The sequence below is a fragment of the Hypanus sabinus genome, chromosome 9, assembly GCF_030144855.1.
Source record: "Hypanus sabinus isolate sHypSab1 chromosome 9, sHypSab1.hap1, whole genome shotgun sequence".
In the NCBI taxonomy this organism is placed as follows: Eukaryota; Metazoa; Chordata; class Chondrichthyes; order Myliobatiformes; family Dasyatidae; genus Hypanus; species Hypanus sabinus.
In genome coordinates, this window is record NC_082714.1 from 5,038,240 (window position 1) to 5,063,059 (window position 24,820).

The window sequence follows — 24,820 nt, forward strand, 5'->3', positions numbered from 1 at the left end:
GGGGGAAGAGAAGAGACCAGTGATGGAGTGTATTTAGAATTTTAGAAGGTCTTTAAACGTGGTACCAAAAAGGTTATAAAGAGAATTAGAGCATGTGACAAGGGAGGAGGCAATATACAACTGTGGAGCAAGAACTGATGTACAGACAGAAAACAGTAGGAATATGCGTTACTGTTAGTTTCGGAGATTGATTAGTATGGTGGCCCACCTTTTCACTTGGACAAGGGGAGCAACAGGAGTGAGAACAGGAATGTATTTTATTTCTGAGCTTTTTTTTTGTCAGAATTTGAACTGACATGGTACAGTTTATGTATAGATATTCTCGGACAACTGCACGGAGAAATGTAGCAAAATACTCCAGAACTGTAGTCCAAGTACACATACAAACAGTACAGTAAAGATACAGCTTCTACCTTGAGTCCCAATTATGGGCCTCTTCAATGGTATTCATAAAGTAACATACAGCAGGTTTTGAGACCAATCATATATACAAAGAAATAAAAATATCCTAATGTTAACCCAGCATTTTGTGTTGCACTTAGGTTGAATGTGCCAGAATGTTAACTTTGAAATTTGCAACCTTAGTGGCATTTTAAAACCTGTCTTAATTAAGGGAGATCTGTCCTTCATAATGGCAAATAAGAGACAGAAAATTCCTATCAGTATCATTTGTTCTGGAATAAAACATCCAGGATGCTGTTAAACCTTCAACTGTACTTCAGCTCTTGTTGTTTACATCACTCTGAAGGGACATAAAAATGGCTCATTCAATAGACATCCTCAAAAGTATATTAACTATTACAGAGGTGTAGTATCAGCCTAGATTAGGCTCAAGATCTTTGAAAAACCTTCTGTCCTGGGAGTACTACTATTGAAACGGATACCAAATTTCCCCACCATTCAATTTTCTGAGTTTAAGGTAAGTTATTTTGGCTATTAAGAGAGTTTCTTATCCAGAAAGTGCATGAATCAAGCTCTGATTAATAATCAAAGTCACCAAGTACTGCAAGAAAAGGGAATAAAAATTGGTGTATGCCTGCTATCACAATGGAAAAAATCAAACAAGGTTTGGGGATCCAGAGATCCCTAAAGAGAACAATATGAACACAAAGCTAAACTAATATAGAAATAGAAGTTACTGTAAAGCATGTGGCAGCAACATAGGACCCATCACTTTATATATGCCCACACACAGTTGAACTTACCAGCTTGGACTTTCCAGTTTTTGAGGTTAATTATTCGTGCTTCACAGCACCATTCATGTAAAACTTTATTATGAATACTGTATTTCAATTGGCAGATGGTACTGTGAACATTTACAGTGAAATCATTGCTATTCACAGTAAAATGGATTTAATATACAATTGATTACAGATTGGTATTAATAATTCAGATAGATAATTGTTTATCTATATACATATAGCTTAATATTTCACATACATTGTCTGTCAAAGCATAGGCATTGTATTTACAGTCAGACCATTTGGAGCATTATTCCCCCTCAATCTCTTCAGGCCACACTCAGTTACAACGTAGTGTTGTTCAGAGATCCGCTCCTTCATTACTGCCACTTATTGACACTACATTCAGCAGCAGATAATGAGTCACAGCAACTGGTTGCTGTTCCCAGAACAACCCCCAACCCATGGCCATTAATTTCATTAACATCAACAGAAGATTGTGTCATTTCCGTGATGTCTGCCTTGAGGCAGTGTGATGATCTAAGTGGACAAGCGTAGTTCAACAATCAACGTGCTTTGCAAGGTAGAAGTACATTAGGGGTAATTAATGTCTGAAGGTGGTATAATGTCCATGTGACTGCATATAAAATAGCCCCAAGTCCAGCTCACCCACCACCAGCAGCAGCAAACCACTCTCCAAACCCTAGTTCACCTGCCAACTCTCACAGGGTTATTAGGGCATTTCAACACACAGCAACCAGCCCTTCCCACAATGGTGGTCAGTTCCTTACATTGGGCCAATGTTCAGTGGTTATGGGGAAGTGGGAACAAAAGTGGAACAGCAGCTCACAAAAATAGGTAACTCACTTTATTTTAAAATGTCCATAATTAGTCATTAAAAAAACACATTTGTTGAATTTGCAGTAGTTTCATGATAAATATTCATTATCTGTTTAAAGTAGAGGCCCAGTATAAAATCTGTACTTGTTATAGGATACCAGACAGACAGGTCCCTGAAAACATATGAAGTACGTACGTAGCTGACTCCCACACAGGACCCCCACTCCACCACTTTCTGGGGATTGCTGAGTGGCCAACTCCTATTCAACTGAGCTACAGAATTTGCTCCTGGTTAGGAGACATTATGGCTGGAGACATTACACAATGATTACAACCTACTCCATTGAGCTTGTGGTGGTACAGGTGGGCAACTTTGGCATATGATTGTATTTTTCAAAAACAAAAGCCATGGCAATTTAAATTTCAATTTAATATACTGCAATAAGTGATGGAAAACCATCCCAAGTGGAAAAATAACAGCTTCATCTGTCTATTGCTGCTCAACATGATTTCAACTGTGGTAAACCCTTGATCAGAAATTGATATATTTTGTAGCAAGAGTAATTTAAAAGCACTTACTGTTACTCAAAAGGTGATTCACTTGTCTAAGTTTGCTTTAAAAATCCTGGGATACTGGAACAATTCCTTATTGTGCTGACTGGATGCCAAATACTCATGGCTAACAAGCAATAGCAAGGACCGGGGAGATGGGTAGTGATGGTGAGCAGAAATAACTGATCAGTTTGGTGCATACTTTAATTTCAAGTCATTTCACTTCAGAAAGCAGTGCAATTTCTACACTGTGCTGCCTGGATGTCAAACATTGATGGCTAACAATGCCAAGCACTGGGCAGGCTACAATGGGTTTGGAAGATGGGAAATGATAGTGAGAGGGAATAACAGATCAGTTGGGTACATATTGTGATTTTTTTTTTTAATTTTAAGTAATTTCACGGCAGGAAGCAGTGCAATTGCTTCATGAGGAAGAAATAATTTTATTTAAATAGGAAATGTTTTCTCATTTGCTTAGACTTTGCAAGTTGTAGGGGAGGGCAGAGGTGGAAGATGGAATTTCTATAAGATGCAGTGGTCCAAGCAGAGTTAATATGAGAGAAACTATCACAGGACCAGTGGGGGAAGGCAATAACATACTATTTCAATGACAAAGCTGGACATTTTAAAAAAAAACTGGAAAATTGTGCACCTTAAGTTTTAAAAAAAGTGTCATTAAAAATATTCAAGCTTTCATGCTGATTGAACTTTGAGCACAATGACAATCAAAGCAACGTCTACTTGGTTCTTGAAACCCTACCCACTAAAGGGCCTTTCTCAGGCTCACTGGTCTGAGTACTTTTCTCCAGCATCAAGACTTTGGATTCAGTAGCAGTGCTCAGTGTTTCAAATTCTAGCACTGAATAAATCATAAGGCAGTCTCTAATATGCAAATAAATTCAGAACATTTAATCTGCTCATATAACTCATATTTTAATGCAAAATGTCATCAAGGACCCACTTAAAGAAGAGTCTACTGAATCATATGTACAGAAAAGTTGCTTGAATGATAGTGGAGCTTAGCATAATTGAGTTGTGAATTATTGAGGTGATGCCTGCCTGAATGGAGCCAAAGCATCTTGGTGTGATCAAGTTTAAAAACATTTCATTTGACTCTAGTTAGAAAGGCTCCATTTGTTGACAACAGATGTTAATTCATCTCTCATACTTTCCTTTCAGTGTTTTGATTACAGCCATTTGTTGTATTAAGTTTCTGCTGATGAAGTATCTAATCTTATTGAAAGATGTGCCCATGTGTGGCCTGCTTATACAATTGCAGAACATGATTATCCTGATCCTAATTAAACACCAGAGTGACCCCAAATAACATTCTGCCTCAAGAGCAGCAAACTGGGATAATTCTTGCTTGGGTCTGGATTTCTGATCACGTTGCATAATTGCTTGAAACCTACTCAGTCTAACACCAAATAAGACCCATCTAGTTCAAGTAGTAAATGATCCAGAATTTGATTTGGGTCCAATCTGATTTGGGGACTTACAACATAAGACCCATTTAAAAAATTTAATTTAACACCATTTTCTTTTTCTTAAACATCTAATGTTATTGCATATATTGCTTTGCACATCACCTTTAAATGGATGTTGTTTAAATAAAACTTTACTCATCTGAACCAAATTAGGGAAGACAGCAAGGTCAGATCGGTTAGCCAGCTGCTCACACAGAACTTCCAGTACTGATCAGGAGAAAGGAATCCAATATTATTTATTGGGACACACCAAATTAAATGATAAAATTAATTGTTTTAAAACATGGGAACACATGATCAGCTCTTAATAAGGAATCTCACTGTATCAGCAATGATGTGAGGGCCTCGAACACACCATTACAAGGGGCTTACATTCTCCAATACTATATCACAAAACCTATTTTGTATTGATGGGTTTCAAAGCACGAGAACTATCACTAATTCAAATAAATACACATAAAAATTTGTGGGGGGAATGAGAGAGGAAGTGCTGGCAGTGAAAAATAGTTGGGAGAGAGATCGAACCTAACCAATGTGTCTACTCTGTCATGATCCGGCATAAATCCTGGGTTCAGTACTAGACTTTTATTTGGGTGGACAAGGGAGTTATCATCAATATTTGCATAGTCCCATCAACATATGCAACAACAGTAACTTTACTATATCCTTTCATAGCATGAATTAAATGCCACATTCACCCTCCATGAATTGACGTAACATTTTTACTCATTTCCATCCTCAATCTCCCAACAACTAGCTTCTCATACATGAACAGGAATGAGAGACAGCTTCAATCAAAAAAAAAGCAGATCCTGGAAATCTGAAATAAAAACAGAAATTGCAGGAAACGCTCAGATCAGGCAGCATCTACGAAAAGAGAAACAGGGTTAACCTTGAAGGACCTTTAAGCTGAAACGTTATTTCCATTCCTCTTCCTCAGATGCTGCTGGACTTCCTGCATGTTTTGAACATTTTTTTATTTTAGGACAGACAACTCCACTAGTTTTGGGAATGTTTCACAATAGCAGGCTTGGTAGGTCAGGGATCTTAACCAAGCACCAGTAGATGCCATGTAACTGCGGCAGTCTGCTTGACGGGCGAAGAACATTAACCCCTCAGATGGGCCCATGACCAAAGATGCCTAGGAACTAACTCCTCACTGGTTTAGCTACTGGTCCTGCCCCAGGTCAACACTTATAACTCTTTTCATCTCCAAATGGAACAGACACCAATTGACAGAACTGAAAGCAGATATTAAAGGAATCCAAGATACTTGGGGAGTTTTAATGAGAACATTTTTTTGGTGGCAACTATGAGAAAAAGCATCAAAATTAAATGTCAACATAATCTGCCATACTTTCACACAGATCTGAAGAACCCTGGGTTTAAGGCTTCAGGCTTTGAGCACCACCCTGTGACCCAACAAGGGGGAGTAGCAGAAAACCAGTTCACAGCCTGGTCTGAGAGATTACGGTAGAGGAAAGGGGGATGCTCTGTACTGAAGTTTGAAATAGGCAATTAATTTTAGACCCTTTGGAATACCAGCAAGAATGCTTATTTATTGTTAATGCCTCACAGAACCAGATTCTTCCTACTCCAATCTCCTGGTGCACTGCTGGCATTCAAGCTTCATCATTAGAATTTCTCATAGGCTCTGATTAAATGTGACAAATTAATAAACCAACTATTACATTTGGGTGGGCGAGGGGGCTGATGTGTGAGAAGGTTATAACCAGAGCTCTACACAGGATTCCAAGTCAGGCTTTCTGCAACCTCCTTCCATTTTACCTGAAGTATAGGCCTCAGTTTTTTTCCAAAGGCACTTGATATCCATAAACAGCATAGACATTAGCAATGGAGCTGCCACCTGCATCTCTGTGATCCACACAGAAACCAGGATATAAAATGAAAATATTAAAAACCAGGAATAATTATTTCACGCACACACTACCAACGTGAACTGGGTCCTACCGATGAGGCTGATTTGATATGAAAAGATGCATCATAGACAGCTAGAGATTTGTAGCTTTGTCAGTTCATCCACTTTCTCTGGATCCTGCTCACCCATTACGCTGCCTGCCCCTTCAACCTGCTTTCTCTTTACCTTCTGTCGAGCACATGGCAGGTCTTTATCCTCAGTGCTGTCTGCGCAGTGAGCAGGTCTGTCCGAGATGGGCAGAGAAGGCACAGGGCCACCAAGCTCATCGGTGGGAGAGCGCCCAATGCTTCCGTCCACTTGCACTCGGATGTCCGGCGACACAGAATGCTGATGTGACGGGATGATCCCACTGTTTGTGCTTTTGGGGTACAAGTATGTTTTCATCTGACCTTTGCCCTTGACATTCACTGTCCCCCGATAATCAAAGTCGTAGCCCATTTCACTCAATATTCGATAGCTCTCCTCACTCACCTGGATCCTACATTCCACTCCTGTAGTGTCCATCCTACTAGCAATATTCACTGTGTCGCCCCATATGTCGTACAGTAGCTTTGTAGTGCCAATCACTCCTGCAGTGAGGGGTCCATGGTTGAAACCAATCCTCAGTTTGAAGTTGAACCACAACATGTCCTTATTGAACTCATCCACGACCCTCATCATTTCTTTGGCAAACTCAAAAAGGGTCTGCAAGTGACTGTGTGGATGGTTGCTGTCGCGACGCTGTGATGGATTTAGTCCTGATGCTGCCATGTAGGTAGCTCCAATGGTTTTAATTTTTTCAATGTTGCTGTTGTACTGAGGCTTTCCCAGTAACTCATCAAAATCACCAATCAATTCATTCAACACCCGGTAGCATTCCTTACCCCCTTCATAGTTCTCTTCATAAAACTCACTGAAATTAACAATGCTGGCAAAAATAACCCCAACGTCCTCGTGGTTCTTAGAGTAATGGGGGGTGACCTTGAGTTGATCAGCCACATGGGCAGGGATGATGTTATGAAGCAGCCAGTCGGCTTGGTCCTTCATGCTCTGTATCTTGTGGCGATGAAGCTCTGCCTCCACATTACCATGGTAATTGAGGCGGTAACTGACCTCGAATTCCCTGTTCAGGAACCAGACCAGCAGAAGCAACAGGACGATATCCAGAATCACTTCCTGTCTCATCAGTTCTAGATTTTTTGAACTCCATCCAGACATTGAAATATTGCAGCCAATCTCTCTGTTTGGGGTTGGGTGAGGAGAGTAAAAAGAGATTTTTCATTCTACAAAAATCAGGTTTGTTTCACTAAATAATAACAAAACTTTTCATACAGATGATGTAGTTCAAAGTGCTTTACAATGGGATAAAGTGCAAACATTAAAATAAAAGACAAAACATTAGTTAAAAACAAGGCTTTCAGCTGGTATTTAAAAGTGTCAATTTTTAATAATACTTTGAATAAGTAATAACAATTTGAATAAATAGAATATATTCAGACCAACACAAGTGTATATGCATATCACCTAACATGAGATTCTCTTAAAAGGATAAGGTATATCATCAGGACAATTGAAGGACTTGAGGGAATATATAAATTGGTCATGCTCTCAGTAGGGAAAAGTCTGGCAGTTGAAATAACTGATGATTTAAGATTCTGAACCTTACACAGATTAAGTAAAAGAATATCTCCATATAGATATATTGGTGTTGAGTGCTGTCAACTCATGGCAATCCTATGGATAGTGTAGTCATCTATAGGGTTTTCGTGGCAAGATACAGAAGTAGATTGCCAGGCCTTTCTTCCACACAGTTACTGCTGCTGCCCAGGTTGGGACCCAGATTCGAATGCAGGACCATTCACCTCTAAATCCAATGCTGATGCCACTATACCATCAGCAGTCCAATAGAGATATTACTGTTGTGAAAACTTGGTTTCCAGTGTAACACTTCTCTGAAATCCAATATTACAAACTAACAAACTGAAAAAAAACTTTATTGATTCTCTCAAAACATTTTAAAATGTTTCCACCGACAAAATACTTGAATATTATCCCATTACAAAATGAAAATAAGATCAATGTTCAGGTTCAGATTATTTAAAATTTTAACACTCATAGAATATTATGAAAGATTAGCATTTTCTCTTTCCACGGATATTGCCTGACCTGTTAAGTATTTCAAGCATGTACATATATTTTTTTAAACCATCAGACCTAAAACAGCACAGGCTCTTTGGCTCACAATGTTTTGCCAAGTCTTTAACCTACTCTAAGATCAATCTAACCCTTCTCTTTCACATAGTCCTCCATTTTAGATTACCTACTTTCATTATAACAATATTTTGTTTCACACATTTTTAAAATTTGTTTTTTGAATTGAATTGTGTGAGATATATGTGGCCCAGAAGAAAGTTGTTTTGTTTGGTTGTGTACATGTATATTTAGATAACAATAAACTTGAACTTGATGCTGTTTGAAGGTTGCAATTTGGTCTGCACAGTACAGAAGTCTTGTTGCAGAATCATTTATTGATTGCACCTATGAGATTGCTGCATGTCTAGAGCACGATACCGAAGTGGCTGCATTATTACTAAGGCTGTCCCTTCTAGAACTGAGTGAATGCTGTATCAGATGCTGCATCATTTACTGTATTTGGTAGCAGTGGAAAAACTCAACTTATATTCATAAGCAAAATATAGACCAATGGACAGGAATCCTGCACTGACTAATACAGATAAGGATTTTGACTTCTCAAAATAAGGGTTTCTACAATTGCTCTTATGAATCACAGTAATAAATATTAAATCTTACCCAAATATTTCTAGAGATTCAAATTGGGTTTCGGGTAGGCTGTAAACAAAGAGAAACATTCTGAAACCAGTTCTGTCCTTTAAAACCGTATTGATTAATTGCACATAGAGCTTGTGTAATTGCTCAGCTGGCTCCAGAACTGAGAGTACTGATGTTTCAAAGTGCTAATTAATGTTTTAGATGCACTTATCTCTAATACAAAACTATTATTCTGTTCTTCCCATTCCAAAGTCTAAGGAGCTGGTGGTGGACCTGAAGAGGGCTAAGGCACCAGTGACCCCTGTTTCCATCCAAGGGATCAGAGTGGACATGGTGGAGGATTATAAATACCTGGGGATACGAATTAACAATAAACTGGACTGGTCAAAGAACACTGAGGCTGTCTACAAGAAGGGTCAGAGCCGCCTCTACTTCCTGAGGAGACTGAGGTTCTTTAACATCTGCCGGACGATGCTGAGGATGTTCTACGAGTCTGTGGTGGCCAGTGCTATCATGTTTGCTGTTGTGTGCTGGGGCAGCAGGCTGAGGGTAGCAGACACCAACAGAATCAACAAACTCATTCCTGTTGTGGGGGTGGAACTGGACTCTCTGACGGTGGTGTCTGAAAAGAGGATGCTGTCCAAGTCGCATGCCATCTTGGACAATATCTCCCATCCACTCCATAATGTACTGGTTAGGCACAGGAGTACATTCAGCCAGAGACTCATTCCACCGAGATACAACACTGAGTGTCATAGGAAGTCATTCCTGCCTGTGGCCATCAAACTTTACAACTCCTCCCTCGGAGTGTCAGACACCCTGAACCAATAGGCTCGTCCTGGACTTATTTCCACTTGGCATAATTTACTTATTATTATTTAATTATTTATGGTTTTATATTGCTATATCTCTACACTATTCTTGGTTGGTGCAACTGTAACAAAACCCAATTTCCCTCGGGATCAATAAAGTATGTCTGTCTGTCAAAATCCATCTCCAAGTTATGCCAAAACCACTCCAAAATATCGATATTGTGAACCTTGTTCCATTTGCCTTGATAGATGCACAAGCGATGACTTTAACAGTTGATTCTCAGATGTTCTTTCCTTTCAGATAAGACCATTAAGACATAGGAGCAGAATTGGGCCATTCAGTCCATCGTCTGCTTCCTCATTTCATCATGGCTGATCCTCAACCCCATACACCTGCTTTCTCGCCATATCCTATAATGCCCCAACCGATCAGGAAATTATCAACTTCTACCTTAAATATATACATGGACTTGGCCTTCATCACAGTCTATGGCACAGTATTCCACAGATTTATTACTCTCCGGCTAAAAAAAGAATTCCTCCATAGCTCCGTTCTAAAATTTCCCTCTCAAATTGCAGTATGAATTCAATCATATTATGACCACTGCTTCCTAAGGGTTCCTTTACATTAAGCTCCTTAATAAGATCTGGGTAATTAAATAACACCCAATCTAAGATTAGGCTCAAGCACAAGTTACTCTAAAAAGCCATCTTGTAGATAAGCTTGTGTCAAATACATCCTTTTGTTACTAACCCCTATTGATCAGTAGTCATTGCTAAACCTGTCAGTGATGCATCCCAGATCATGCCATCAAGGGCAAACATGGTGCCATTGAGCAATGGCATTCATTTGCCCTTGTATTGGATTGTAGCATCAGCTAACACCGCAAATAGATGGACTCAGCTCAGGTGCAAATATCAGTAGGATTTTCTTAAAATCAAAACAAACTTTATCCATAATAATAAAAAAAAGTTTACAAGAAAAAATACCTTGCAATGCCTTTTCATTCTACATTTATAGACAATGTGTTAGGTAGTGTGTGGCTACCTTTCTTAAAATCAATAGTGCTATTGTTATTTCAGACCACCTTCAAGCAGAGGAAAAGACATCTTTTACCAAGCAGATGATCTTCCAGCAACCAAGCTGCAATTATGCAAGATATTCTTTCCCATTGCTTGGTACCCTTCCCCTCCAGTTTGCCTGCTGAAGGTATGGAGCAGTCCAGCCACACATGTGCTCTCTCTCTGCTTTTTACTGGTTGTACAAAGCAGCATAAACTCACTATCTCAGCCTAAAAACACAATGATGTACCCTATTGGATTGATGGGAGAGAATACGGCAAGTGTGCATGCTGCTGATTGATTGCACGGTGAATTGATTGGACCTATGTGTGGGAGGGACACTCTTTTGAGTGCAGAGGTTTCTCAGTTCAGTGGGCAGTTTTCCGGTCCCACACTGAGCTCCCCAGTGTGTACCATTACCAACACAACTCAGTAAAAACATTCGATCATATTATGTTGTTGTTCTTGGTCCACACATACGTAACAATTGCATCTCCTGTTATTTGGTTCTTATCAGACACCATAGGAAGGATGAAATATACAAAATGAATATTCATTGCATGCAAATAATTCTGCCTTGCAACAGACTGTGAGGCCATACTTACATTGAAGGACATAGTGTGACGTAGAGCAGAATGAGAAGCAACACACCAACAATGGTGGCCAAAGAAAACCTCATCCAGGAGCTCAGCTGACAAAAGTTACAGTAGTGAATGAAAGTGATGATCATTGCACAACAGAAAAACATGGTCACCTGCAGAGAGAGCCATAAGCAAAAATAATTCTCAGAAAGTTGTTTTTTAACTGGGCCTCAAATTACGTGACCTCTGCATTAAACCCCGTCCAAGATCTTATACAGACCAAGATCCCCCAGATTCAAATATAAAGTTATGGGCTTTCACTGTATGTTTCAATGTACATATGGTAAATCTGAATCTAACATGTCATTAAAAACTGTCCATGGGCCTCCACACATCAAGATCCAGTCTCTCAACTGCAAGTGGCCAAAGGCTACTGCATTTGTAGTACCACTTTGGAAATAATTCACATCCATTAAACTCTACAGTTCTGCACCAGACCTAACTCTTTCAGTTGGAATCTCTGCTAAGAGAGTCAGTGGCTAAATAAACATCTTGAATGTCAATTCCTTGAACTTCCAGCAATGCCCCCCTCACCATTTCACCATCCCCTTTGCCCTCTCTCACTGTATCTGCTTGCCACCCCATCGCCTCCCTCTTCCTTCTTCCATGGCCTTCTATCTCCTATCGGAGTCCTCCTTCTCTAATCCTGTACATCTCTTTCACCAATCAACTTCCCAGCTCTTTACTTAATTCCTCCCCATCCTGGTTTTACCTATCACCTTGTGTTTCTCTCTCCCTACCCCTGACCTTTTAAATCTACATTTTCCCCCTCCAGTCCTGCCGAAGGGTCTCAGCCCAAAATGCTGACTATACATTTTATCCCCCATAGATGCTGCTCAGGCTGCTGAGATCTTCCAGCATTTTTGTGTGTATTATTTGGTCACTTAAGCTGTCATTTTACTGTGTTCAGCTTGCGCCAAGTCTCATTTGTGAAGTCTTGCCCCTCATGACCTCTACTGCTGAGATGGGATGACCACTCCTCTCTGCTCTTGTGAAGCAACTCGAATTAGCCATCATAGTCACCTCTTTTGGTCAAGCACATGGATGAAGCACAGACTGAAAAGACACTGGCATGGATTTTCTGAGTTAGCTCTACATATTTTCTAGCAGCTGCAGAGGAGCTATTGAAAAAGACAATGGTATGAAATGCTAAGTTCAGACATACAAATACTTACAGCACAAATAAGATAGCAGTAAACAAAAAAGTTATAAGTAAACTATAAGTTATCTTATATCTCATTATAAGATAACAGTACGTTTACTGTTATCTTATAATGTGCTTTGTGTTGTGTGTGACTGTTGATGCTGTTTTGCACCTTGGCCCCAGAGAAATGCTGTTTCATTTGGCTGTATTCATGGGTATTTATGTACAGTTGAATGATAAATGAATTTGGATTCACAGGCTCTGCTGAATTATCTGAGGTAACAGACAAGATGCTTCAGGTTGTTAAGATTCTGCAAACTTTTGAGCATTTCTCCAATGCTTTCAGAGTTACTACTGAAAGCATTTCCATCACTCACTTCCTCAGAACTTCCCAAATAACCCAACATGGCAAAACTTTCAAGTGGAATGAAGGATACGATAGTCAAAAGTGGACTTCTTTTCTGAATCTTTGCATTTTGGTGATGCATGAATACTCACATTTACATTAGTTTTAAATTCACAAGTGAAATGGGAAAACACAGCAACAGCAGGGAGAGAGATGAGAATGGCTCCAACAAAATGTCGAGGCAGCCAGCCTGAGATTGCCCTCATCAATCTTTTGGTGCATGGCATCACCTCATCCAGGTAGAACGCCATTCTACAACAAAACAGTGAACAGAGATTAGAACAAAAAGGCAAATCATGAAAGCAGTTATACCAAACTAACTCTAGATTACCAACTCTAAGCAGCTAATGTTTAAATGGAACTGATGTAGAACCATGGAGACCTACAGACTAACAGGCAAAACAAAGTATCAGTGTAGTTGTCTAGAGATGTTGAATGTAATTGTGTTCCAGCTCAAACTGAGGATACAAACAATGAAGGACATTGACCTACAAAGCATAGTCAAGGATTGTGACAGATGGGAAAGGTGCTTTTGTTGTTGTCCTCTTGCATGATTGCTGTTGTTTGTGCTGTTCTGCTGAACATCATGGGCATGTTATGTTGGTGCTCTTTAATCTTTGCAATATCTCGCATTCCTAGAATAGAGTTGCTGGCAGATTTTCCAAATTGAACATAAAACCGATAACCACATCCGGACATTACATTGGGAGAAGGAAACTGTCCAGATTCCTGCACTAAAACCTGAGCTACCAAGGTAAAAGGGTGCAGTATAATAAACTCCTACATAACAGTCCTTAAATTTTCCCAGGGTAGAAATGGCTAATATGACAGATTTTAAGGTGATCAGAGGAAAGTATAGGAGGAATGCCAGAGCGGTAGGTGCATGGAACACACTGCCAGGGATGGTGGTAGAGGCAGACAAATATCCCCAATGTAATAAACTCTTAGATGGGCAAATTAATGATAGAAAAATTGAGGCAAGTGTTAGATTGATCTTAGATTAGGTTCTAAGGTCAGCACAACATTGTGGGCTGAAGAACCTTATGGTGCTATAGTGTTCTATGTCACCCAAGATCATGAGAGATTGGGGCTAGAGGAACAGAAGGGAAATTGAACAATGTGTACTTCGAAAGGGAATTCCAATTTAACCCCAGCCCATTCACTTTCCAGCCGTGGGGGGTCCAATGTAATTGTTAGGAACTGGCTGGGGTAAATTTACCAGTTATTCTATAAAGATTTCCAATCATATTGCTGGTGGTAATGTCGAACCATAAAGAATCAATGATTTGACATCACCACCTACTAAGAACTTGAATTATCGATGAGTGCCACCTTGCCCCAAGCTTTGCATTGGAAATTATCAACAGTTTATAATTGCATTTGTCAAAGTCTAAGCTCCCTCACATGGATGTTAAGGCTCTTCAAGGCTGGAAATTATGTTGTCATCTGGTCCCCATAGGAGGTTGTGTTTGTAAAGGGCACCCTGTTCATGCAAGGTCACAAGCTGACAAAAGTCTTCAGCATCTTTGAGAGTGAATTAGGCATCTGGTATTCATCACCTACAATTCCTTATTCAGATCACCTGTACCTTCCTTCGTTTCAGGCAGTTTTATGCTATAAATTTCCTTTGTGTGTAATTGAACAACTTAAAGTGCAGAAAGGAAGTGAAATGGTATCAAAACATGTGTTTTATCCTTACAAAGTAATCCGGACACTGACGTTAAATGTTTGCTTGTGCAGGATTAAATTGTTTCTTCACTGGGTCATGCCTCTTCCTAACCTCAAATAAAACTCCACTGTAACATCTGCTGGGAATCTTTGAAACCAGGCAGGCCATACAGTGTGATATTAAAGGGAACACTGAACAATACGGTGTACAATACTGCAAGTCTGGTTCACTGCTTCATTGGCAAGACCAATGGTGGGGTAGATGCATGGCCTTGGTTGTTGCACGTACCAGGCCCTCATCTGTTGCAGCTGCCTAGAGGAGGAGACACCAGAGACGGTGAGGCGTGGAAGACAACCATGCAGGATTGGAAGCTGTACTCTCCCATTGGTGCTGCCCTCCAGTGTTCACTTTGTGGAGGACAAGCAGGACTGTGGCTGCCACCAGCGTGTGGATTAGACTGCTGTGGGCTTGTTCTTGTCGACAACATCCCATGCACCATCAACCTACAGGACATGGCACTCAGGGACTGGGCTAGATTATTATTTTTTTGTAACTGTATGTTTACGGCTATCATATGTGCTACATATGCCTTGTGTTGTGTTTTGCACCTTGGCCGAAGGAATGCTGTTTTGTTTAGCTGTATTCATGAGTATTCATGTATGATTGAACGACAAACTTAAACTTGAACGTATGATTGTAAACATTAGATGACTTTTTAAAAAAACATACAATTCAATATTGCAACTGTTACATCAACTGTATTAATCATAGTAATCAAGACATTGAAATTAAATCCAAATACAGATTTTGAACATGAAATGAATTTCTTCCTGTATTAATTTGCCACAGACAGAAAATTCAAACTGCTCCCAAAATGACATGTGGTAACTTGGGTTCCTACCATTGTTAATTTTTTTTTAAGAGATAAAGACATACACATTCAACTTCAGCCAACACCTGATGGATGAACTGTAAAGCAAATGCATTGAGACATTTACACAAAGGGTGGTTTATGGATGGTGCTGGGGTTCTGCACAGGCCCTTCCCCACTGCATACAGCCTTCACACTGCATGCTTGCCTCACCTGATGGAGATAACCAAGGAAAGCACTTGAAGCAGGATCGCAAGGACAAAAACCACAACAGAGGCATGCGGAGGTGATGTACATAGTCCCTGCTTCATGAAACATGTGATGGAGAGAAAGAGGAAGACTATGGTGGAGAGAATGACATCAAGGAGTGAACTGAAAGTGGCACTGGCAAACGTCTTCTCTGATGCATTGTTCACAACCTATTGGGGGAAAGAAACAAAAATAAAAAATACTGTATGCGTTTAATAAGATCTAATACAAGGGCATCACAAACACAGAGCACAACAGATGGGAGAGGCACTGATGATCCAGGTACAAAATGCTTGATGCACACATAATTGGGTCTGCAAGCAAGCAATGATATTAGCAATCTATAATATCAAATCCTAACAAATGTAAATCCTATTGTTAAATACCACATTTTGTCATGTCCATATACTGTTCAGCACTGTCCCTTCCTAAGCCTTTCACCATTTATGTTCAATACAGCTCAGTTGTAAACACTTTTAATCCGTCCTGGAAAACTGCACTGAAAAGAATGTTTCCATCCAGTACTGTGCAAAAAACTTAAGACACATATATATAGCTAGGATGCCTAAAACTTTTGCACAGTATTGTAGTAATTTTATGTATTGCATTGTACTGCTGCCACAAAAAAAATACAAATTTCATGCCATATGTGAGTGATGATAAACATGATTCTGATATGGGTCTCTATTGTGGACTGAAAGTGGGAACAGTGAGGGAGCAAGAAGCATCAGAGACACGTTTTGTAATGATCAATAAACTGATTGTTTGGAATCAAATGTCATTGCCTGATATCTCAGAGCTAGGTGTGGCTACACCCATGCCAACCCCACCCATGGCACTCCTCCTCTGCCACCTGTCCCACACCACTCTAGCAGCGCTCCACCATTGCTATTCCCAACATCCTTTACTCCCACCAGATTTACAAACTTGCTCTCTGCTTCACATTAACAAATATAGAACTGTGCAAAAGTCTTTGGTAACCCTGGCTATAAATACGAGGGGTGATTGTTAAGTTTGTGGCCTAAGGTAAAAGGAGTCAATTTTAGAAAACCTAGCATATTTACTTTTCTTTTTTTGTATTTTTTTTAATTGAAGTTCATCAAACATTTCCATAAGATGTATTTCAGCCATTGTACATATATATCATTGCACATTTACTTTTCAACATAGTCCACTCCTACATTTACATACTTAGTCCAGCAGTCATAGAGCATATGGATCTTGGACCTCCAGAAATAGTCCACAGCAGGGGTGATTGATAAGTTTGTGGCCTAAGGAGAATGAGATGAGTTATGTAGCTCTTGTTATATGCACATGCAGTTCAGTTCTGAGTGATTATTAAGAAAGTTTGAAGTTATTAACATCTCCTTCTACAGGCCACGAACTTATCAATCACCCCCTAATGAGTTATTAACTTCAAACTTTCTGCATAATCACTCAGAGAGTTGAACTGCATGTGCATGTAACGAGAACTGGATAACTCATCTCCTTTTACCTTAGCCATAAATTTATCAATCACCCACGCTGTGGACACTTTCCGGAGGTCCAAGATCCGTCTCCTCCATGACCGCTGGACTAAGTGTGTAAACATCAGAGGGAACGATGTTGAAAAATAAATGTGCTATGTTTCCTAAAATTGACTCCTTCTACCTTAGGCCACAAACTTATCAATCATCCCTCATATGTGCCTAAGACTTGCACAGTACTGTATTCCTTGTCTATACAGATGTTGTATGTAAGGAGTTTGTATGTTTTCCCTGTGACCATGTGGGTTTCCTCTGGATGCTCCGGTTTCGTCCAACATTCCAAACACAAACAGGTTAGCAGGTTAATTAGTCACATGGTGTAAATAGCAGCATGGTCTCACTGGGCTGGAATAAGCAACTGACTAATACATAGAAAAATCAAAATAATAGGAAGAGATTGTCATAGAATAGTCAGATTAGGAAGACTAAAGCAGGCAAATCATGAGAAAAGTAGTTGTGGAACTTTGCTTGACAACAGAGCTGTAAAATAGAGGTCATTTACGCGGTTTCACTTCTGACAGCATGAACGATTGTGAGAGTTATTAATGGACGTACTCGTTTCTACAGCCTACAACCTGGAGAACAATGGCAATTCCTGAAATTAAAATGAGGCACTGGGAAATAATTCCACAGATAAAGGAGGGAGCTTTATCACAGCATCTCTGCAACCTTTTGTGGTGTTTTTAATCTAATTCTTGGGATATGGACTTCAGCACAATCAACTTTTATTGTACATTTCTAATTGTATCACAAGCATCTCCACCAGGTCCTCAGAAGTTAGGGTTGTGGCCAACGAAGTGGTTGTTGGTAAGCCAGCTTCCTAAACATCTGATATCCTTTTGGTGGAAGTTCATAGAAACACTGAAATTAACAGATCATTTGGCCTTTCTCCACCACCATTCAACATTCAAGCCCGATCATCCTCTTCTCATATTCCTTGATCTTTTTAAGCATTGGGAACTAGATTTACCTCCTCCTTGAATATATTTATAGAACATGGAACAATATAGAAAGTAGGTCTTCCACCCACAAAGTTGTCCCAAACTAATTAAACTAGCAATTAAACACATAACTAAATTAACTACCTGCACAATGTCCATATCCTTCTATTCTCTGCAGATTCACATGTCTATTTAACAGCTGTCACTAAAGTATGGGATTAGACAGATTAATAGTTAGGCAGACAGCTGTCAGGCTCTTTCTGTGCTATAGTGCTCTATGACTATTTGCTTCCATACCCACCACCCTTAACAGTGCATTCCAGGCACCTACCACTCTGTATAATGAACATTTTCTTGGAACTTACCCCTTCTCACTTTAAACCCGTGCCCTTTAGTATGTAGACATTTCAACCCTGGGAAAAAGATACTTTCTGTTTACCCTACCTATGTCTCTCATATTCTTATATATTTTCAAAAGGTCTCCTCTCAACCTCTACCACTCTAGAGAAACAACAAGGGGACGCCAAGATAGAAAAATGGTTTATATAACATCACTACAGCTTGAGCCAGAGCTCAAGAGTTCAATTCCGATGTCCTCTGTAAGAAGTTTTGCCATCCTTCCTGCGACCACGTGGGTTTTCACCGGGTGCTCCAGTTTCCTCCCACACTCCAAAGACATTAGTAGGTTAATTGGTCATTGTAAATTGTCCTGTGATTAGGCTAGGGTTAAATAAGTGGGTTGCTTGGCAATGAAGATCATTGGGCCAGAGGGGCCTGTTCTGCATTGTTATCTCAATGAATAAAAATATATAAACCAGAATTTATCCAACCTCTCCTTAATGCACTAATACATGCAGCATTCTGGTAAACCTGTCCTGCACCATCTCCAAAAGCTCCACATCCTACTATGGCAGAGAATTTCATAGGTTCATCACCCACAGGGTGAAGAAAGTTCTACTTCCCTTGGCTCCAAATACAACTGTACGAGATAATGGAATACTATATGCACATATATCTGGTCACCTGGCTATAAGTATTATGGCATTAAGCAGGAGAGGGTCAGAAAGGATTCACAAGATGACTGGGACTCGAGGGCTCAGCGTCCAAGGAATAAATGGACAGGTTGTGGCTTTTTGCACCTGGAGCGCGGGGGGCAAGGGGTGACCTTATTGAGGTATATATAATCATGAAGGGCATAGATAAGATGTATGATCACAGCCTCTTCCCTCCACCCACCCCCCCAAGAGTAGGAGAGTCTAGAACTAGAGGGCATAGATTAAGTTGAGAGAAGGAAGGTTTGAAGTTAACTTGTGGGACAACCTTCTCATCTGCAGTGGGTATGTAGAATGAGCTGCCAGAGTAAGTGGGTAAAATTACTATGCCTCAAGACATTTGGACAAGTACATGGTTGGAAAGGGTCAGAAGGATATGGAATAAACACAGGCAAATAGGACTAGCTTAAGTAAGCACTTGGTTGGTGTGGATGAGTTGCATCAAAGGGCTTGTTTTATTGCTGTAACCTCAATGATTGCCAATGGTCTGTATTCTGAGGCTATGACTTTGCACTCTCCAGCTTGTGGGAATATCCTCCTGTACCTAGTCCTGTGGAACTTCATTGATTTCTGCGACACCACTTCTCATTCTCTCAAGCTCCCATTAGTAGTCCAAATCAATCCTCTTTCTACTGCCATCCCAGGAACGAGTCCAGTAAACCTTTGTTGTGCTCCCTTCTAAGACAAGGAGGTCCTTCCTCAGATAGAAACTTAAAATGCAAACAAAGCTTCAGATCATGTCTAACCCAAGACCATATAGATCTGCAAGATAGCCCTGCTTTTGTATGCAAATTCCCTTGCAATGAAGGCCAATATATCCTTTGCCTTCCTAACTGCTTGCATTCAGCAAGTGTTGCATGAGGACACCCTAATCTAATTGCACTTGCCCTTCTTTCAATTTATCATTTGAGAACTCTTCATTTTTTTATCACAGCATCTCTGCAACCTTTTGTGGTGTTCACAATCCAGCTTATTACCCAAAGGCAAGTACTTTAATTCTGCACATTAAACTTTTATGCAAGACTTATAGAAAGCATTCAGATCATATGCATTGATATTATAATAAACACACATCTGCAAAAAATTCATGGTGACTTAGCTCAATCCCATTGCTCACCAAGTCTTTGGTTATTATAGATTCTAGCATTTCTTGCATTATTGGAAAGAGAAGGTAGTGGAGGATGTGCACAAAAGATTCACCAGGATGTTTTTTTAGTTATCAGCAGTGACTTGAGAGTTTCTCTTTGGAGCAGAAGAGGATAAGAGGGAATATGATTGATTTACAGCATATAAAGTTAGGAAAATAGATAAGGTAGACTACAGATAACTTCTTCTCCCATATCAGAGGTAGCTAAAACTAGAGGAAATTGATTTAGGATAAGGCAAGAGTTTTAGAAGGGATCTGAAGGGGATTACCCAGCAAGTGGCCAATACACAACTGAGAAATAAGAGTCGCTGATGGCACATAAGCATGTAGATGGACACTTGGAATCACCTGGGCATAGAGGTCAGTGGGCAAGCTCTGGAAGATGTGAGTAACCTGAATGGACACCCAGTGGTCAGATTGGACATGGTGGACTTATGGCCTGTATCAATGCTGTATGACTCTGCGAAGCTTATTAGTCCATAATTCCTTGCCTTTACCCTTCCTCCTATTTCAGACTGTAGAGTTGCTGATTAGTGTGCTACACAATTAAACCCAGTGATTTAAGTGGACATCCACATCAGGACCACCAGCAGTACAGTAAGGCTGATCAGCCCCACCCCCACTACACTATCATTTCCTGTCAGGATCACTTACGTACAGACACTTCTGTACCTAGTGTCACTTTTATACAATCTATGTATATAAGCTATCTCATGTATTATTATTTATTGTTTTCTTTAATTATCATGTTCTCAACCTTAATATGTTTCTTAAGTTGCATTGGATCCGGAGTAATAATTTTGCTCGGCTTCACACTTGTGGTCTGGAAATTACATTAAACAATCTTGAATCTTGAACACCAAGGGACATGAATAAATATTCTTGTTGGATGTGGTGCCTGGTATTTATGGAGCATGAATGTTACTTGCCACTTAACAACCCAATGGCCACGTGTTGAATCTTACTGTGTACAGTATGGCCGGTTTCATTTTCTGAACTGCTGCTGATGGAGCTGAACTTAATCATCAGGAATCATCCCCAATTTGGAACATGTGATGGAAGGAATAATGACCTCCAACAACCACAATAATCTTTCCTTGTATGATTCAATGAACAGGGATGAGGTAAACTTGCATGCTAAGATCTTCAGTACACATCTGGGTTGTTCCAAAGACAATGCCATGTTCAGTTATATCAATTTCAATTTCACGCGGTACAAATTGATTCAAGTGAAGAACATCCTTGGTGATGAAACCAAGAGGAAGCAGAGGTGAACATTTCAGCCTCATCTTTGGCTTGCATTTGCTGCATAGCTCCAGAGACCAGAGTTTAAGCCTAACCCATGATACCACCAGTGTGGAGTTTGACTAACTTCTGAATACATGTTTCCCCAGGTCCTCTAGTTTCCTCCTACAACTCAAAGATGCTGGTTGGTAGATCAATTTGCTGCTTTGAATTATGGTCAATATAGGTAAGCATGTGAGAAAATGGTTAACAGGGACATGTGGAGGAATGGAACTTGATCCATCATTGACTCAATGATCATTGCATGCACCAGCCTCCACTACCACAGTAGTTTGGGATATTCTTCAAATCTGCATATCTAATGAACAGCTGAACCTGTCATTCTTCATCACTGGATAATTCAGGGCTTGCAGAGCTTTGCTCTGATCTGTTAATAGTAGGGGCAGCCAATTTGGAAAATATCCATGCAGCCATTAGGGTACAGAAGAGTTCTGTTCTTCAGAACTGAGTATTAACTGATTTCTCCTCAAGTCAGTCATATTCATTTTTCTAACCACCTTAGGCAGGACCTCTGTTTCTGATTGTATATTAATATTTGCATATATTGGGTGCTCTGGTTAAAATATCTTGATAACAGCAAACAATAAAAGTGCTGAAAAAATGTACAGACAGGCAGATAAAACAATCATGTAAAATGAGACTTTTGGATAGAAAGAGCTACACAATATAGATAAAATGGCTGGTTGCTATGCAGGAACAGAGGAACTAAGTATGATTATGTGCAAGTCTCTGAAAGTGGTAGAACACACTATGAATGGATTTTAGAAATTTAATTTAAATTTTATAATCCAAGCCATAACTGGAATATGGTATCTAATTCTCAGTGCCATAGTTTAGAAAGAATGTGAAAGTCTAGAGAGTGTATAGAAGAGTGATATGAGATTTCAGTGGTGAAGCTGGCCTAACTCTCCAGAGTGTTGCAATCTGACTGAAATGCACAAAGTCTGGATCAATTAATGTGGTAAATACAAGCTGATCTTATTGGTGAATAGCAAGGTCAAGAGGCACAGAATCGTGTAAAAGAGAAAAGGAGCCTTCAGAGAAACACCAGTAAGCAACACACACCAAATGCTGGAAGAACTCATCAGGTCAAGCAGTATCTAAGCAAAGGAATAATTAATGTTTTGGACAAAGACCCTTCATCGGGTCTTGGCCGGAAATGTTGACTCTTTATTCCTATCCATAAGATGCTGCCCGAACTGCTACGTTCTTTCAACATTAATTGGGTTTTCCAGCATCCGCAGAATATCTTGTTTAGGTAAACAAAATTACAGACATTACTTTGGCTTCAACTAATTACCAACAAGGATGGTGAAAACAGTCAATCAGGACTGTCAAAATGGAATAGAACAGAGAACAGATTTAAAAGAAAATGACCTGCAGGGCCACAGGAGAGGAGTAGGGAGTGATTAGACTGCTCAACAGAACGCTAGTATGGAATGGATGAGCCAAATAACTTTTCCCCTATGTTGTAACAATTCCATGACACTTATACTGCAGCAGCTTGAGATCTCAGCGTTTAGATCAGCCTGGTAATACTCCCAGTATGCCCTTCTGATCTCCTTGTTGAACCTGGGTTGCACTGGATGTTTGATAGTGGTGGAGTAAGGGATACGAGGTTACAGATTGTGGTGAAATACAAATGAATCCTCAATTTTCAACTACCTGATCTATTCCACAAAGATCATATGAAGCGTTAAGGATCAGGCGCAAACAAATTTGGTACATAAATCCAAAAGAACTGAACACACAAATACTTCACATAATGAAAGAAAAAGTCCATATTGTCCCAATCTTGTGTGAATATAAACACAGGAGAAGTAACCAGTCTACTTACAAACCAGGAAAAAATACCTCCTGCACAATTAGTTGCAACCCAAAGAAAAAGAATGAACTTTTATATACATATTTCACATCCTCCAGCTGCTCCAAAGCAATTCACATTTCTAATTACTTTCTGACACATACCATTATGCAGACCACCCACTCCAAGTTTTTCCACAAGGTCTCAAAACTCAAAACTGAAATTAACAGTTAAATTTCTGTAGTTCTAATTTAAATATAAAGACAGTATAAAATATTAGAATTGACTAATTAATGTAACTTTAAATGATGCACAGTGCCAATATCTCATGTTATTTGCGGATTACATGTCTTGATAATCATTGTGCAAATTTTAAAACCAAAAGGCACAAAGCTGCAATTGATAAACAAAACTCTCAAATAAGTGAACAGTTTTACTCAGGTGAGACAAATGTGTATTTGTGCCTTGGTTAAATCTAACCAAGGACTATGACAGAAAGTTGTATCCCATCGAATAATATATTAAACCACCTCCTATAGAATTAAAACTGCCATCAACAGAAATCAAACTCTACAACTCAAAATGGCATTAAATGTCTCTAAATTGGCACACATTTATAAATCAACCCTAACAGCAGCAGAAGGGCACAGTAGGCACACTTTTGCCTCACATCTACCATGACAGAAGATCCACACAGACATCTCTGTTGAATTTGCCTGTTCTCCTCATGACCGCATGGATCTCCTCTCACATCCCATAAACTGAGATACTCTTGGGTTAATTGGCCATTGTAAATCATTTGGAGAGTGTTGAGGTTTCTTTGACCACCTACCATTAGGCAGGAGGTACCGTAGCAAGGTACAAGGACAGTTATGACATGGAAGAAGCTGTCCTCCATCCTATGACTACTGAACCCCCTGCCAACACACGTCTCACCACATTTAAAGTACCAGTAGCTTTATACTGTTTGCTTTTAAATTGCGTTGTTCACGTACCTTGTTATTTATTAATTTATTTGTGTCTATATGACTTTGTGTTGTGTGCGTTATATGTAATGTGCTGTGCACTTTATTCCAAAGAAATTATTTCATTTGACAGTATACACATGTATGAAGTAGATGAGGAAAATAAAATGAGGTTAGTGTAAGCATTTTTTTCCCCAGTTTGTATGGACTTTGTGATCTGAAGGACACAACTCTGTGATGTATGAATGAAATCCTGAGGTATGCAGAGCAACAGCTCTCAACATCAAATGAGAAAACACTCCAGTGGGAGGTGTCAAGCATTACACACAAGATAGGTGCAATAGTTGGAGGTCAATCACCTCAGTCCCAGGACATCATTGTAGGAGTTCCACAGGCTAGTGTACTAAACACAACCTCTTCAGCTGCTTCATCAATGACTTTCCTTCAATCATAAGCTA

At 39.7% G+C, this 24,820-nt stretch overlaps 1 protein-coding gene across 1 annotated transcript in view; it reads right to left on the bottom strand.

The window, feature by feature from the left end:
• Positions 1 to 2,034: 2,034 nt before the first annotated feature.
• Positions 2,035 to 24,820, bottom strand: part of adcy9 (adenylate cyclase 9) — a 136,136-nt gene continuing 113,350 nt past the window's right edge. The window contains exons 6-10 of the mRNA XM_059978909.1: positions 15,587 to 15,792; positions 12,926 to 13,085; positions 11,248 to 11,396; positions 8,790 to 8,828; positions 2,035 to 7,218 (exon numbers count right to left, since the gene is read on the bottom strand). Coding sequence (XP_059834892.1) covers positions 6,063 to 7,218; positions 8,790 to 8,828; positions 11,248 to 11,396; positions 12,926 to 13,085; positions 15,587 to 15,792 — 1,710 coding nt within the window. The 3' untranslated portion in view covers positions 2,035 to 6,062. The remainder of the gene's footprint in view (positions 7,219 to 8,789; positions 8,829 to 11,247; positions 11,397 to 12,925; positions 13,086 to 15,586; positions 15,793 to 24,820) is intronic.